Source organism: Megalobrama amblycephala, linkage group LG24 (genome assembly GCF_018812025.1).
Source record: "Megalobrama amblycephala isolate DHTTF-2021 linkage group LG24, ASM1881202v1, whole genome shotgun sequence".
NCBI lineage: Eukaryota > Metazoa > Chordata > Actinopteri > Cypriniformes > Xenocyprididae > Megalobrama > Megalobrama amblycephala.
Window position 1 is genome coordinate 1,406,009 of NC_063067.1, and position 16,924 is coordinate 1,422,932.

General features: G+C 37.5%; 1 protein-coding gene across 4 annotated transcripts; it reads right to left on the minus strand.

The window, feature by feature from the left end:
• Positions 1 to 477: 477 nt before the first annotated feature.
• LOC125260398 (serine/threonine-protein kinase DCLK2-like) lies at positions 478 to 15,528 on the minus strand. Of its 4 annotated transcripts, none has more exons than XM_048178729.1 (16): positions 14,613 to 15,528; positions 11,258 to 11,631; positions 8,439 to 8,571; positions 8,268 to 8,354; positions 8,094 to 8,176; positions 7,939 to 8,014; positions 7,703 to 7,805; positions 7,098 to 7,155; positions 6,691 to 6,810; positions 5,045 to 5,191; positions 4,801 to 4,934; positions 3,856 to 4,030; positions 2,670 to 2,750; positions 2,474 to 2,566; positions 2,358 to 2,373; positions 478 to 1,533 (listed from the first exon to the last, which is right to left on the minus strand). In XM_048178729.1, exons 1-16 carry the CDS (start codon positions 15,022 to 15,024, stop codon positions 1,517 to 1,519), a joined length of 2,109 nt encoding a protein of 702 aa, XP_048034686.1. In that variant the 5' UTR covers positions 15,025 to 15,528; the 3' UTR covers positions 478 to 1,516. The 4 variants fall into 4 exon arrangements, with proteins under 4 accessions (XP_048034686.1, XP_048034687.1, XP_048034684.1 ...); XM_048178730.1 differs by having other exon boundaries at positions 2,474 to 2,563; positions 14,613 to 15,527; XM_048178727.1 differs by lacking the exon at positions 2,358 to 2,373.
• Positions 15,529 to 16,924: the final 1,396 nt, after the last annotated feature.

Sequence of the window (16,924 nt, forward strand, 5' to 3'; positions counted from 1 at the left end):
CTGAATTGTGATTTAAATTTAGAATTCTGAGGAAAAAGTCTGAATTGTGATATTTAAATTTAGAATTCCAAGTCTGAATTGTGATGTAAATTTAGAATTCTGAGGAAAAAGTCTGAATTGTGATGTAAATTTAGAATTCTGAGGAAAAAGTCTGAATTGTGATTTAAATTTAGAATTCTGAGGAAAAAGTCTGAATTGTGATATTTAAATTTAGAATTCCAAGTCTGAATTGTGATGTAAATTTAGAATTCTGAGGAAAAAGTCTGAATTGTGATGTAAATTTAGAATTCTGAGGAAAAAGTCTGAAATGTGATATTTAAATTTAGAATTCTGAGGAAAAAGTCTGAATTGTGATATTTAAAATTTAGAATTCTGAGGAAAAAGTCTGAATTGTGAGATGTAAATTTAGAATTCTGAGGAAAAAGTCTGAATTGTGAGATGTAAATTTAGAATTCTGAGGAAAAAGTCTGAATTGTGATATTTAAATTTAGAATTCTGAGGAAAAAGTCTGAATTGTGATATTTAAATTTAGAATTCTGAGGAAAAAGTCTGAATTGTGATATTTAAATTTAGAATTCTGAGGAAAAAGTCTGAATTGTGATATTTAAATTTAGAATTCCAAGTCTGAATTGTGATGTAAATTTAGAATTCTGAGGAAAAAGTCTGAATTGTGATATTTAAATTTAGAATTCCAAGTCTGAATTGTGATGTAAAATTAGAATTCAGAGGAAAAAGTCTGAATTGTGATGTAAATTTAGAATTCAGAGGAAAAAGTCTGAATTGTGATATTTAAATTTAGAATTCAGAGGAAAAAGTCTGAATTGTGATATTTAAAATTTAGAATTCTGAGGAAAAAGTCTGAATTGTGCATTTAGAATTCTGAGGGAAAAAAGCCAAATTTGCAAGATTTAAACCCACAATCGTGAGAAACAAAGTCCGAAATGTGAGATAAAAAGTCACAATCTTTTTTTATCTTTTTTATCCTGTGGCAGAAAAAAGCTTTCACTTTACTTTTGTCATCAAGGCAAAATGACAATTTTACTTGACTTTCAACAAATTATACTCTGCAACATAATCGCAGTGGGATCGTCCAGTTCTGAACGCGACACCTGGAAACCGCGTATACGCTGAAGTTTTGTTTGGAACACATAAACGTGCATGTAAAGGAAAATGTTTAAGGTGTATATAAACAGAACTTTCAGAATGTGAAATCGGATTCATTTGGACTGACGAAAATTAGTGCATGTAAACAAACTGCAGTGGATGCCATGTTGCTGTGCAGTTGCTAAAGTGTTCTGACTGTCTATGGAATTTTACACCTGTTAATACTAGAAGTTTCAGCATATCACTAACACTAAATTATGAGCACTGAGTAATGTTGATGGTTAACTTGGTAAACACAGCTAATAACAGGATGGAAGGTGGTCTGGTCTGGTCTGGTCTCGGTGTTGGTGTTGAGGTTTGAGGTGGTGATCAGGGTTTCTTGTCTTCTGCGCCTCCAGAGAGATTCGTCAGACTACTGCCAGCTGTGATCTACACACACAAACACACGGTTGTTCAGTTGAACATTTACAGAAATTTCCTGCTTAATCTGTCTACGTTTACACAACAATGTACAAAAAAATGGAAAAGTTTTTTCTTTGTACAGACGACAACATTATCAAAACGATCCCTGTTCACACGGATCCGCGAAAACGTCTAAATCGTTGTATTCTGCTGCCAGGCCAGTAGATGGCGATGTCGCTTTATGAAGAAACACTACAGACTGAACACGTAACATGCATCCACATAACGTCATCGTTTTCACATTTTGCAGTTTTACATGGACACGATAACGCAATTGTTTGAATTTTGAAACCCGTTTTCAAAAGTTTGCATTTTCAGGCCCCCAAAACGCCGTTGTCATGTAAATGAACGGCCAAAATGCATAAATATTTTCAGTTTTAAGTTGAAAATGGTGTCATGTAAACAACCCCTCAATATATATATATATATATATATATATATATATATATATATATATATATATATACACACACATATAATCCTGTGCACAGTATGTGAATATTCTGTATGCATAAAATCCGAAATCCCTAGAGTAAAAACCATGATTGAATTGGTTAAAATTATAATCTTAATAAAAGAAAATGTATTAATAATATTGATACCTTTATTATTGTTAATTTAATACATGGAGACCATTTCAAAAAGTACCAATTTTTAGACACTACTGTGATTGTAAAACTATGGAATTTGCACCTTACAATAACATTTAAAGTAACTCAGTGTTATTATCTGATACCACAGTAATATATTTTAAGGCTATAATCAGTGATATTTTTTAGACATGACATTACCATGCAGTTGATCCACCTGTAAAAGAGGAAATGAGACACAATGTGTCAGCTGAAGGTAATTATGGTGTGTAGTTTGTGTGTGTGAGAGAGTGTGTGTGTGTGTGTGTGTGTTTCACCTCAGCCTCTGCTGCCGTGTTGTGTCGCATTTCTGATTCAACACCGTCTTCCATCTCACACGCCATGTTGGTGTCCATCATAGCATCGTCCTGCTTACACACGAGCACAAGTTCATGACAACAGGTCAGTGTGTGTGTCTGGTTCAGGGACAAACGTCCTCACTAGTGAAACAAACGTGTGTGTGTGTGTCTTCACCTGCACCCACGAGTGTTCCAGCACCTCATCAGCCGTGTAACGAGCACCAACATTCACTTGTAGCATCTTACCAATTAAATCCTGCAAAAGACATTTAACCAATCAGCTGCTTCGACTGACCTCATGTAACTCAAATCGGACAATCAGCTCCAGAATGACACATTTATCCCGTCTGCGATTAAGAGGCACCTGCTCAACCTGCTCAGCAGCAGCTAAACTACTTCAGTAGATATCTCAGGTAGTTATTAAGGCTGGGCATTGACACATTTCATGATCTGATTCGATTTCAATTCAGACCTGTGGAAAATCTATGAAAGCCTGTATGAAAATCAAGCTATGCCAAATATTAATTGTGACATGAAAATTAATCATTTTAACTGTCCTAATTATGACGTAATTAAAATTGACAAAAAAAATCTAAATTATGAAAGTCGAAATTATGTAAAATGATAAGTAAATTAAAATGATGACATACTAAATCAAAATTATGACAAAATGTGGAAATTATACGAAAAAATCGAAATTATGACATTAAATAAAAATTATGACAAAAAAATCGAAATTATGATAAACTAAATAAAAATTATGACAAAATGTGGAAATTATAAGAAAAAAATTGAAATTATGACATTAAATAAAAATTATGACAAAAAACGACATTATGACAAAAAAATCGAAATTATGATAAACTAAATAAAAATTATGACAAAATGTGGAAATTATAAGAAAAAAATCAAAATTATGACATTAAATAAAAATTATGACAAAAAACGACGTTGACAAAAAAAATCAAAATTATGATAAACTAAATAAAAATTATGACAAAATGTTAAAATTATGACATACTAAATTAAAATTGACAAAAAGTCAAAATTATGACACTAATTTATAATTTAAAAATGTGAAATTATACTTAATATACAATGATTATATACTATACTTATATATAATATATAACATATAATATACTTAATTATACTAAATAGAGATTTATGATATTTCATTTCAGAATTGAGATTATGAGATAAAATGTCATAATTATGATTTACAAAAGCATGATTTTTTATGTCTTATGTGGCAGACATCAGTATCTCGTCCCGCGCCGCACTCGTTTGAAGAGCAGGACCTGCAGCAGTAAAAGTGAGTGTTGAATTATCCTCTGTTCGTGTGGCTGTTCATTGCGAACCTTAGCAGTGGCGCTGATGTTGTCCCAGTACGGGGAGGGAAACTCCAGTCGGCCCAGTAAGATCTGCTCGAACAGCTCCTCCTGCTGGTTCCTCTCGCTGCGGAACGGAGGAAACCCGCACAGCAGGATATACGTGATCACACCCGCCGCCCAGATGTCCACCTTCAGCCCGTACCTGAGACACACACATGCGCTTCTTGTTGCAGCATTTTTTATAAATGCAAGTTTAAGTTTTTCTGACCCCACTGGCAGACATTAGTGACATCACTAACCCTAAAATTCACATAAACCCCGCCCCTGAGAACATGCAACAAAGGGGGCGGGGCCATGTTGGGCTGCTTTAGAGAAGAGGAAGAGTTGTTGTAGTCGAGTGTTGTTGTCATGCCGTCATTTTACGCCGGACTGCTTCACAAACGAGGGTCAATTCAACACAAAAGATGAACATGACGGCACATGCTAGTGGATGAGTTGAATCAACTCCACAGCAACTACATCAATTTATCCACTAACCATTCAGAAACGTCTAAAAGTTGTAATTTCTTCCTGAGTCTCTCCATCAGTGTCGACTCCGGTTTGAACAATGTAAGGCTGAACACTTTCGTCATTTTGGCTGCGTGAGATTCTCCAGCTTTGTTGTTGTTGAGCTGTTAAAGCTCCGCCCTCTTCTGGAAAGGGGGCGGGAGCAGCAGCTCATTTGCATTTAAAGGGACACACACAAAAACGATGTGTTTTTGCTCACACCCAAATAGGGGCAAATTTGACAAGCTATAATAAATTATCTGTAGGGCTTTTGAGCTGAAACTTCACAGACACATTCTGGAGACACCAGAGACTTATATTACATCTTGTGAAAGGGGCATTATAGGTCCACTTTAAGCATAAACACTTCGTTTTGATCAATGTTTCAATTTGCAGTGTAGAAATGCGTGCATCAAGTAGCTTTACCCGCTCTCTGCAATGATCTCCGGGGCGACGTAAGTGGGCGTCCCGCAGACGGTGTACAGCGGCCCCTCCACCACCGTAGCCAGACCGAAATCGCCCAGCTTCAGAGACTTGGTCCCGTCCGGATACTCGCACACCTACAGCACAAACAGACATGTGTTCAAACACTGTACGTGTGCGAGCTGTAAGGTGTGTGTGTGTGTGTGTGTGTGTGTGTGTGTGTGTGTGTGTGTGTGTGTTTGTGTACCAGCAGGTTCTCAGGTTTAATGTCTCTGTGTACGATGTTCATGCGGTGCAGGTATCGCAGAGCGCCGGTCAGGTTGAACAGCATGGCGCTGGCGTCCCGCTCCGTGTACTTTGTGGAGGAAGTGATGGCATCGAACAGGTCACCGCCCTGCCAAAACCACACACAACATCAAAGGGATAGTTCACCCAAAAAATGAAAATTCTGTCATCATTTACTCACCCTCAAGTTGTTCTAAACCTGTATGAAGTTTGGTTGAACACAAAAGAAGATATTTTGAAGAATGTTGGTAACTTGACATTGACTTCCATAGTATTTTTTTTTTTTTCATATGGAAGTCAATGGGGGCCGGCAACTATTTGATTACCAACATTATTCAAAATATCTTCTTTTCTATTCAACAGAGCTTCATACAGGTTTAGAATAACTTGAGTGTAAGTAAATGATTAAAGATTTATTTTTGGCATTTTTAGCTTTTATTATGATAGGTTAGTAAGCAGACACGAAGCGAAGTGGAAGAGGGGGGCGGGATCGGGAAAGGTCCTCAAGCCAAGATTCAAACTCGGGTCGCCCGAAGTGTAACGAGGCTATATATCGGTGCTGCCCACGAGGCTATCGGAACCAACAGAATTTTCATTATTGGGTGAACTATCCCTTTAAGTAAGGAATAATTGACTCCAATCTGTTGAATTATTCGAAAATAATGCACACCCAAGGTGGTAATGCGGCCACTGCACGAAGCGGCGTCAATTATTCCACTTATACTATGGTTATCACACCTCAAGACATTGTTCAGATTGTTCAGGTTTTTGTCCTTAAAATGCTCTTGTGTGTAGGACTAATTTCTTACATCTCATCCCATGCCTCCGTTGCTAATTCAAAACATCATTTCAGAGCTAGTAACGGGCTTGAGCCTTGATAGCAGACTAATACAGTTATTATTAAAGCAGTTATTAGAAAGAGAGAGAGTTACCCGAGTCTGTGCGTCTCTCAACAGTGTTCGGCAGCAGTGTCTCTACTAATAGGGAAACTGTAAGTTTATCTGCTTCAAGAACAGCGAAATTATGATCTCGCTAGTAAGAAATGTCATATAGCTTTTATATAGCTAAACTATTTTACTGATAAAATCATCAGAGCCAGCGCTGACAACACGTTTCTGTGCGAGTGTGTGTCCGTACTGGGCATTTGAGCAGGAGAAAGAGAGTATGTGCTTTCCGTACATGATAAAATGTAATTTTGTGGCAAAAAACATTGTTTTTATCTTATTGTTTGCTATATTTATTTGCTCGGTCAGTGTCTTTGTGGGTTTTGGTATAAACCAAAATAACTTTGAAATAACTGAAATCATTTGGCAAAGTGATATGGACATGTAATGCGGTCAGGACATGCCTGGAACTACTTTAGCCGTTTCCCTGATAATAATCGCACCTTAGAACGTTTGTCAGCCAATCAGATTCAAGCAATCAACAGCCCGTAGTATACATATGCATTAATTTCGGCAATCATGTGACTGACCGCTTGCTCCTCCACCAATCCCATGTGTTTTTTATCACTGAGGTGACATGCAAGTTTACATTTTTTACAGACATCCACATAAGAAACAATTACCGTGTGAATTAAGTACTATATCCTGTGTGCAGCTGACTGACCTTTACCAGCTCCATGACCAAATACAGCTCAGTGGGCGTGTCCAGCTCTTCAATTAGCATAATGATGCTGGGGTGGTGAACCCTGCGCAGTATCGCCACCTCATTGGCTATCAGGTGCTCCTGTCAAGACCAGTCAACCAATCAGAATCTCTGCTGTGGATTTTCACAGTTGTGTACTGAGTGAACATGAAAAATGTTTGCCAGTAATCTGTGCGTCAGTTCAACAGAAACTAGTGAAAAATGATGTTCTTCCTCAGTATTTTTGTAGTGTTCCAATAGAAACATCTAAACATTCTTAAATCGGGATGCATTTAGTTCAGAAACAAAATGACTTAAGACATTTTAATATTTAAGAACTTTAAGTGCTGTTTTGTGGTCCGAGAAGATACAACACAATGAAAATGTACCTTTCCGCTGCATTTGGCCTTGTCTATGATCTTCAGCGCATACTCCTGTCCTGTAGACCTGACATAAACACAAATGACATGAGATCTACACCAGCTAATAAATAAATCAGTTTTCTATAGTGTGTGTGTGTTGCATTAGTTTCTTTGTTCTGTTGAAGACAAAAAAGATATTTTGAAGAATGTTGGTAACCAAACAGATTTTGGTCTCCAATGACTTCCATAGTATTGTTTTTTTCATATGGAAGTCAGTAGGCACCAGCAACTTTTTGATTGCCAACATTCTTCAAAATATCTTCTTTTCCGTTCAACAGGCGGGATCGGGAAAGGTCCACAAGCCGAGACTCGAACTCGGGTCGCCCGAAGTGTAATGGTGCTATATGTCGGTGCTGCCCACAAGGCTATCGGAACCAACAGAATTTTCATTATTGGGTGAACTATCCCTTTAAGTAAGGAATAATTTACTCCAATCTGTTGAATTATTCAAAAATAATGCACACCCAAGGTGGTAATGCGGCCACTGCGCAAGTGATTATTCCACTTATACTACGGTTACCACACCTCAAGACATTGTTCAGATGTCGTATTTCAAGATATTTGTCAGGTACCTCTCCATACACTCTCGGACAACAGCAAAGTTTCCATCTCCGATGACTTTTCCCACTTTGTACTTCTCCGTGATGACAGACGACTGAACATCATTGCCGTTCACTGCAGAGAGAGTGTGCGAAAAATCACAAAGCATCAATAGCCAATCAGAACACACGTGGTGTTTAATATGCAGTTATGTGGAATTTTGGACGAATAAGATTCCACTCTGGGCGGAGATGTGTGTGTGTTTTACCCTCCGGACTGATCTCTTCTTCATCATTGAGGTCTCTGGAAGGTGTCGGGGACAGAGACGCCTCATGAACGGACGTCTGCGGAAGAGAGATGGTGTCAAACAAACATCTAGAGGAGCGTGTTCAGCCACATGAACGTTTTCAGTCACACACTCACTTTACGGCTGCGTTGAGTCCCGGGGCTGCCCGAAGACTTCGATGACCTCACCGGCGGAGACTCGCTTCTCGGAGCCTCATTGGCTGAAAAACCATGAGAAGAATTTCCATCAAAACTCATGAATAACCAGTGGACTTTAATGTGTGTGTGTGTGTGTGTGTGTGTGTGTTGTACCAGATACGGGTGATTTGGAGCGCGGGACGCCAGGGCTTTTGGGTCCTGCTGTCTTCGGAGGGACTGATGGTCTTGATTTCTTGCACTCTGAGAAACAGTAACAGAAGCAGACAGTCAAATAGAAGCGAAGAAGTCTGTCTGTCTCTCATATATGCTGTAAATCCGTCTCACCGTTAACGAACGCAGCCGCGGCGGCCTTGCCCGCGTGTCCAATGGCAGCGTCGTCCTGAGCGTAACGAAACTTCTCCAAACCGCACGCGATGAAAACGTCATCATCACCGAAAAAATCCTGCAGACTCGTCAACTACAGAGAGAGAGATTCACTTTCAGTTTGAATAACTGGTTATTCAGTTTAAACTACAATAGCTCGTCTGCTGGATCGGACCACATGGACCAGCCTTCAATGAGCCTTGGCCGCCCATGACCCTGTCGCCGGTTCACCACTTTTGATTAGGGCTGGGTAAAAAATATTGATTTCTCGATTTTAATCGATTTTCATTTTTACGAACCGATATTGATTCTTAAATCCCAAGAATCGATTAGTCTAGTCTGTTTTCAGTTGATGAATGAGCAGAATATGTAGCGCCTCCCATCCAATAAATCGCAATCATCTTTGTGCTTTGTTACTTTCGATATGAAGCAAAGTCTCAGATTTCAAATGACGTCCATCTTATTATGAGATTCAAAAAATAAATACCGTTTGGCGCTGTTTAATGTGGTGTGACAGATTGCTTTAGCGCCTCAGTTAAAGAGAAGCATGTGATCATCCTCTCCTCCGCTTTAATACCAGTTACAGCGAAATAAACATGCATGAACATCTGAAGGTATGTTAAAATATACAGTACAACTTACTGAAATCCGTATCATGTCTCGTGTAATCACTCAATCAGTGCTTCAACCTCGGAAAGACTCAATAAAACAGCTTGTAAACAATGTCACGTAACGTCACATTTACCTCAGAAAAACACATTCAGTGACCATAAACTCATTAGTCAGCTAGAAAAGTGAACTCTAGAAAGATAAACATAGCTATGCACCATTACATATTCATTACAATTTTTAATGTTCTTCAATATTTAATGCATGTTTGAATAAATCGGTTATGACAGCCGCGATTTAAATGTTTATATTTAAAAAAACAACAAATTGGAGTAGAAATATGATTATGTAATTCTAAACTTTTTATTTATTTATAATAAAAACATCATTGTATTTCAAGTGTTTGTATATAAATAAGTTAATTTAACCTTCAATATTATTACAGTAGCACCAGCTGACTCTCATGTGTAGTTTACAGCATTAGTTGAGAGATTTTTTTCCTCTAGAAAATTTGCCATGTACTGTATCTGAAATACTACATCCAAAATAATCAAAATAATATACACTTCATTTTACTTCTGACGGTAGTTTTGTCACATTTAGCTCAGTGTTTAAAGGAAAACCCCTCGGTCTCTGCAGTGAGAGGCGCGCGGCATACAGATGAACCTCACTGTACTGCTGAGCCCTTCATTGGAGTTCACTCAAGTGAACAGGGGGAAATGCAGGTTACCATAGTAACCAGCCCGCAGCCAGACTCGCTGGTGTGCCAGGAGGAGGCGGAGTCACACACACACACTATTACCCCATCACGATCAGACAGCAGTGTAATTTGCTGTGAGTATCAGTGCAGAAACAGAGAGACAGACAGGACGTCCTGGAAAATCCACATTACAGTGATTCTAGAGAGACAGACACACTCATCCGGACATGATGAGAGAATGTCTCCCTTTTAAAGTCTCATTTATTATTTATCATCCATCAGCTGTGAATCAGCTGTCATCATTTCTGTAAAATACGCTTATGTTCTGAAGCAGAAAGCAGATGGAGTCGTTATTGTGCATCAGATATGACCAGTCATGTGATGCTTTGTGTGAGGAACTGAAATATCAAGATTCAAGGTTTTTATTCATCGCATACTATACAAAATAGAATCTACTTAGAATGTGAATTAAACATAGAAATAGTAGATAAATGGTAAGATAAAATAAATATAAGAAATAATAATACCCAAAAGTGATTTCTGGAGGGGATATGTGTTGGTTAATTACCCTACAAGTTCGATTAACCATCAAAAAATGAGGAAAATACTTAGTATTTTTAAATATGAGGCGAGTAAGAGAGAATGATAATTTCTGGGTGAACTGTCCCTTTAAATATTTTGGCCGATTTGATGACGCTTTCAGGGACCAATGAGAGTGCAGAGAATGAGGGTACGATGTACTAAAAACGGAAAAGTTTTTCCTTTGTGTTTTTCACATACAGATGACAATATTCAAATGACTAAAATCGCTGTATTCTGCTGCCAGGCCAGTAGATGGCGATGTCACTTTGTAAAGAAACACTACACGCCTATACTGAACACATATGTATGACGATTAAAAATCGGATATCAGATGACAAACTTAAACTTCAAAAAAACTTTAACAAAAATTAGAAATGTTGCGCTTAAGTTCAAGTACTAAAATTACTAAAATTGAATTATTGAATTAAATATGATTAAAAATTTAAAAATTAAAATATTGCTTTAATAATCGTTAATTTATGTTTAATTTATAAATTAAAGCTATATAGAAATATAAAAAAATACTACAACAAATGAAAAAAAAACTATAATTAAAATGGAAATGGAAAATATGAAAGTGAATTCAAAATAATATTTATATAATAAAAATAATATATAGTTCTGTCAAATCGATTAATCGCATCGAACATAAATGTTTGTAAATATGTATGTGTGTGTGTGTATATATATATATTTACATACATACTTACACACACATATATATTTACAAACTTTTGATGCGATTAATCGCGATTTATCGATTTGACAGAATATAATAATTAACCGAACCCACTTTACTGATTTACAAAAGTGTTCGAGCTTTTATGTTTGTGCAAAATAAATGCACTGCTGCCATTAAATGATCTGTGATGTGTATTTGTGCTCGTACCTGTTTGCCGTCCAGCGTGTAGAGTCTCTTCACCACACCTGAGTCCAGTTTGATGGCCTCTGTGATGTCAGCGAGCACCTGGTCAAACGAGTGCGCCGTCTTCTTATTCAGCAGAATCCTCACGGCCTTCCGCGGCTTCACGCCGCTCCGGATCACCGTCACCAGTTTGGGTTTGATAAAGTCTTTAGACTCCCTCGATTCCCCCGCCGCGCGCGGAGGCCCCGGACGCACGGCTCCTCCCACAGGTGCCGCTCCCACACTCGGCCCCGCCCCTGGCCCCACCCCCGCCAGCCGTGAACCCCAGTTAGGGTTGACGTTCTTGGTGTAGTCCACCTTCCTGTAGGGCTCGTTCGAGGCGCACACGTAACTCCCACCTACAGCAGGAAAATCACAGATTAGCTCAGCTAAAATAATTTCTTAAAGTGAGAGTTATGCATATAACTCAGGTAAAATATTTATTTTAAAATAATTTCTTTTAATGTTACATTTTTGTTTTGTTTTAAATATTTACTTTTTTACATTTTGTTTTATTTAAAATTATTTATTTTATTTTTTAAATTATTTCTTATATTTAACATTTTTGTCTTATTATAAATTACGTTATTTTAATTTTACTTTTTTGTTTTTTTTAATTAAATTTTACATTTGTTTTGTTTTAAACTATTTTTTATTTTAGATTTTTATTTTTTATTTTTAAATTGTTTATTTAATCTTACATTTTATGTTTTATTGTAAAATTATTTATTTTAAATTTAAAATGTTTTGTTTTACAATTATTTTCATTTTACATTTTATTTTATTTAAAATGATTTATTTTAATTTTACATTTTTGTTTTATTTAAAAACTATTTAAATTTTTACATTTTTTTGTTTTGTTTTAAACTATATATATTTAAGTTTTATTTTTAAATTGTTTATTTAATCTCATATTTTCATGTTTTATTATAAAATAATTTCTTTTAAAAATCTTTTATTTTTTTTTATTTTAATTTAACATTTGTATGCTCCGTTTTAAAAAAATATTTTAATTTTACATTTTTGTTTTGTTCAAATATTTTTTTTTACCTTTACATTTTTATGATTTATTTTATAATACTAATGAATTATTATTAATTTCACTCCATTATGATTTAATTAATTTATTACTTGTTTAATTAAAAATTTTCACAATCTCATGAACCCCAGTTTCTGGTATAGAGAGCTGTAATGAAAATTGCTTTATGGTTGCTAGGATGTTCTGTGTGGTTTCTATGGTAACCAAAGCAAAGTTGGACCACCTTCTCCACACCACTTTGACCTGCCAGAGTTCATTCCCTGTTAATTGTATCTGGAAGTGAAACTGCTGATGCAGTGACTGATGATCCTGCTGGTTCATTCACTTATCTAACTGCCCCCGATCGCCATGGCAACGTGACCCTAGGGGTCAAAGCAGCATCAATACGTGCCAGGTGTGAATGTGCACATCTGTCCAAGTCTGTACTTTAATACTATAATCCACAAGCTCACGCCACAGACTGACAGTCCTCATGCGACCAGCGTCTTATTATCAGTCCAAAAATAACCCAAAGCGAGCGGCTGAATCTCTGTTTCTGCTGATTCAAAGACGCGCTGAAGCTCACATATAGTTTCTCAAGCTCAAAGACTCCAGATGTCACAGTTAAACTCCTTTAATTCTGGGAGTGGGAGGAGCCTTCGATATATGAATATTCATGATATACTGATACATGCTGATTACAACAGGAGAAACATCTGGTCACACTTTAGTTTAGGGTTCAATTATCACTATTAACTAGTTGCTTATTAGCAGAATATTACTAGGATATTGACTGATTATTAGTACTTATGAAGCAGATATTAATGCATGACCATGTTCTACATCCCATAATCCTACCCCATTATTCTTACTAACTATTAATAAACAGTAACTAGGAATTTATTGACGGAAAAGTCGTAGTTAATAGTGAGAATTGGACCCTACACTAAAGTGTGACCCACGACAGCACTGAATACAGAAACATCTCTAAAAAGCCCAACAACTGCTACAATAGAGACATAAAGCTGTTGGTCCTGAACCGACACCAGATTTGAATGAGCTCGCTAACACACGTCTATCAGAGTTAACGACATCAGCAGCCCATGCAAATGTCCTGCGTTAACCGCCGTTAAGTGAGCACAAGCTGTAAAGGTTGATGGTATTGATCGTGTGCGGCTGTAATGGAGGCTGTGTTGGGATGAACTCAACTCTCTCTAAAGACGGATCAATCAGACTGAAGCACAGCGACTGTGACGTTGAGTGATCTGAAGTCACTTACATTCACTCACTGCTTCAGCTTCAATCATTCAGCTGATTAACAGAAGCGCTCATGAGAAAATTCTCACAAAAATATATACGATATTGGGTTTTGCATAAAAAATGTGTCTGTTTAAGTGCCATTAAGATGAACTGTGACATCATTTCCATGACAATTCTCATTATTGCAATCAATGCATTTGAACATTTCAGTTTTGCATGTGTTAATTTACAGTAATTTGCAGGAAAGATATGTTAAAACATATTACAATATTGTACAATATACATAAAATAATAATAAATAATTATATAATATTATTAAACAGAAAAATCTATTTTACAGTATATATATATATATATATATATATATATATATATATATATATATATATATATATATATATACATATATATATATATCATTAATTGTGTAAATGTAATTTATCATTTATAATGTGCAAAAAAAATATATATATATATATATATATATATATATATATATATATATAATGTGCATATATAGTGTATATATAATTAATATATTAAAAATATATTAAATGTATATATAATAAATATCATATATATATCATATTATATATGTAATATATTTTAATAAATTATACATACATTATATATGTTATATTATATATAATGTATATATAATTATATTAAAAATATCAAATATTTAATATAAATATATCTATAGATATAAAACTACACGTTATTATATATGTGACAAATGAACATTATATATATATATATATATATATATATATATATATATATATAATTAATATATTAAATATATAATATACACATATATACGTATATACACAGTATATATATATATCTATATCTATATATATATATATATATATATATATATATATATATATATATATACACACACACAAGTTTTTATTATATATGTGACAAATGAAGAACCTTGAGCCTATATGGACCATTAAGGGGTTCGAACCTGCAATCTTTCAGCCCTTATATGGTCATAATAACTCAGATTGACCCTTCGTGACCTATACACTGATATTTCCATGAATGTCTGACCTTCCACGAGCTCCTCCAGGCTCGCGATCTTCTTCGTGCCGTCTACGCTGTAGATGTTGCGCACACCTTGCGGCAGGTGCAGGTTGTCCGTGAGCGCGCGGGTCAGTTCGGCCAGCAGCGCGTCCAGTGACCTGAAGCGGTCGTTGGACACCGCGTACACCAGTCCCTTGAAATACCGGTCGCCGTTCCGGTAGAACCGAACCTTCTTGGCTCGCTTCTCGGAGCTGAGCGCCTGGAGCGTGCGCGTCCGGTAGAAGCTGCAGTTGGCGCTGTGCGCGGGACTCGGTACCAGACTGCTCGCCCGGGAGCCCTGCTGGGAGCCCGAGCCGCCCGAACCCGCCGCGCGTTTGGAGCGGTGCGCTTTGTCCCGTTCATCAAAGTGCTCGAGCTCGATGCTCCTGCTGAGAGACATGTTTTTTCCCCTCCCTTTAACCGACTTCGCAAAGGTTCCGTTTTTATCCTCCGCTTTTATCGTTAAAGTCCGCTATTATCATCAGCCCGAGCGGACACGCCGCTCTCCCCGCTGCGCGTTTACCGGGCGCACGGCGCGCGCAGACAGCATCATTTACATGAACACAAAAGCAGCGCTGCGCCCGGCGTTTTTTTCCGCGTTCAACCGCTCGCGGCCATTGGAATAGATGATGGGAAATATTCCAGACGATTCGGCTGGGAAATAAATGACAGCGTCACTCAGCTCGGACGCCAGCTGTTATTATCTGGGTGCAACCCAAAAACCTGGATAAACAGGAAAATCCTGGTCAAACGCGTAATTCCATTGAGACTGTGTTTAAAAAAAACCCGATCCGCCCTAAAACGAGAGCGGTGTGTGCGGTTTTTAGGCGCGCGCCGCGCTGTAACCGGGCAGCATGGCCGTAGACGGGAGCGCGCAGCCCTTTCCTCCACCTCAGCGCGCGACACCCCGCTGCAGGTGAGCGATCGCGGATGTGGCGCGCGCCTCAGACTCTTCCGCGCGGTCTTAATGCCGTCTGATAGACAGTAAAAGTGGTAAAAAAAATTTGATGTTTCACATTTCTGTTTTTAAAACATGAAAGTAGATATTCATTTTTATATTCATATTTGAGTCACAAATAAACTGCAAGATTGCATCAGAGAGAATGACTGTTTTTACAATCTGTCCAGTACGCTGCAGTTACACTGCTTCCACCAGAGGGCAGCCTAATGCTGTTTACACTTTTCTGCACAACTATAAGCACATTTTACATTGCAATTTAGAGTAATCTGTTATCAGAGGTGACTGTGTCACAGTAATGTCCATATGTCAAAAATATGCAGTTCTAAGATAATACAAATCATGCAGTTAGCTAACATCATGCATTAATTCAGGCAGAAACAAAGGAATTATTACAAGTTGTGATCATAATGATTAGAAAATTTGGCAGAGGTGCGTGTTGATTCAGAGTTTGAGTCATCTGAAGTCCTTGCAGGAGTTGGAGTCATCCCGAGATAGAGACAGAAAGCAAATGGATAATAATTATCTTAGCTGCTGTTCATAACATTTTGGATAACTTAGAGATTTCACCTGGTTGTAAATATGATGGAAATATATAACTGAGTATCATCTGCATAACAGTAGAAACTTATTCCATGTTTTCTAATAATATTACCAAGAGGCAGCATGTATATTGAAAATAGCAGAGGACCTAACACAGTCCCTTGCTGCACTCCATAATTTACTGATAATTTTCTGCAATCACGCAGAATCGGGTCCTCCAATACCTCCCACCATACTCTCCCTTCCTGAATCCCATTGAAGAGTTTTTTTGGTATGGCGGTGGAAGGTTTACGATCTCCAGCCCTATGTCAGGATAATCCTCATTTAACCCATGAAGGAGGCCTGTGGCCTAATTAATGCAGGTGTAACAGAGGCAAGCTAGTACGAGCTGTACACTCCCCTAGCCTCATGAGGCGCACTGATGCTAGAGACTGGAGTCTTTAGAATCCTTGTTAGCGCACCGCCTCCCATGTCTTAGCAATTCAAATCCCGCTCAGAGTAGGTTGAGTAGGACTGGTCACATTTGGGGCTGTGACCTGGATGGAAGTGAGATTTGGGGGGGGTGGGGGGTGGGGGTGCTATGCGACTGATGCTTGGTCATCGGTGTAAAACTCGGTCCAGGAGGGCCACTGTCCTGCAGAGTTTAGCTCCAACCCCAATTAAACACACCTGAACCAGCTAATCAAGGTCTAATTAGGCATACTAGAAACTTTCAGGCAGGTGTGTTGAGGTAAGTTGGAGCTAAACTCTGCAGGACAGTGGCCCTCCAGGACCAAGTTTGGACACCCCTGCACTAGAG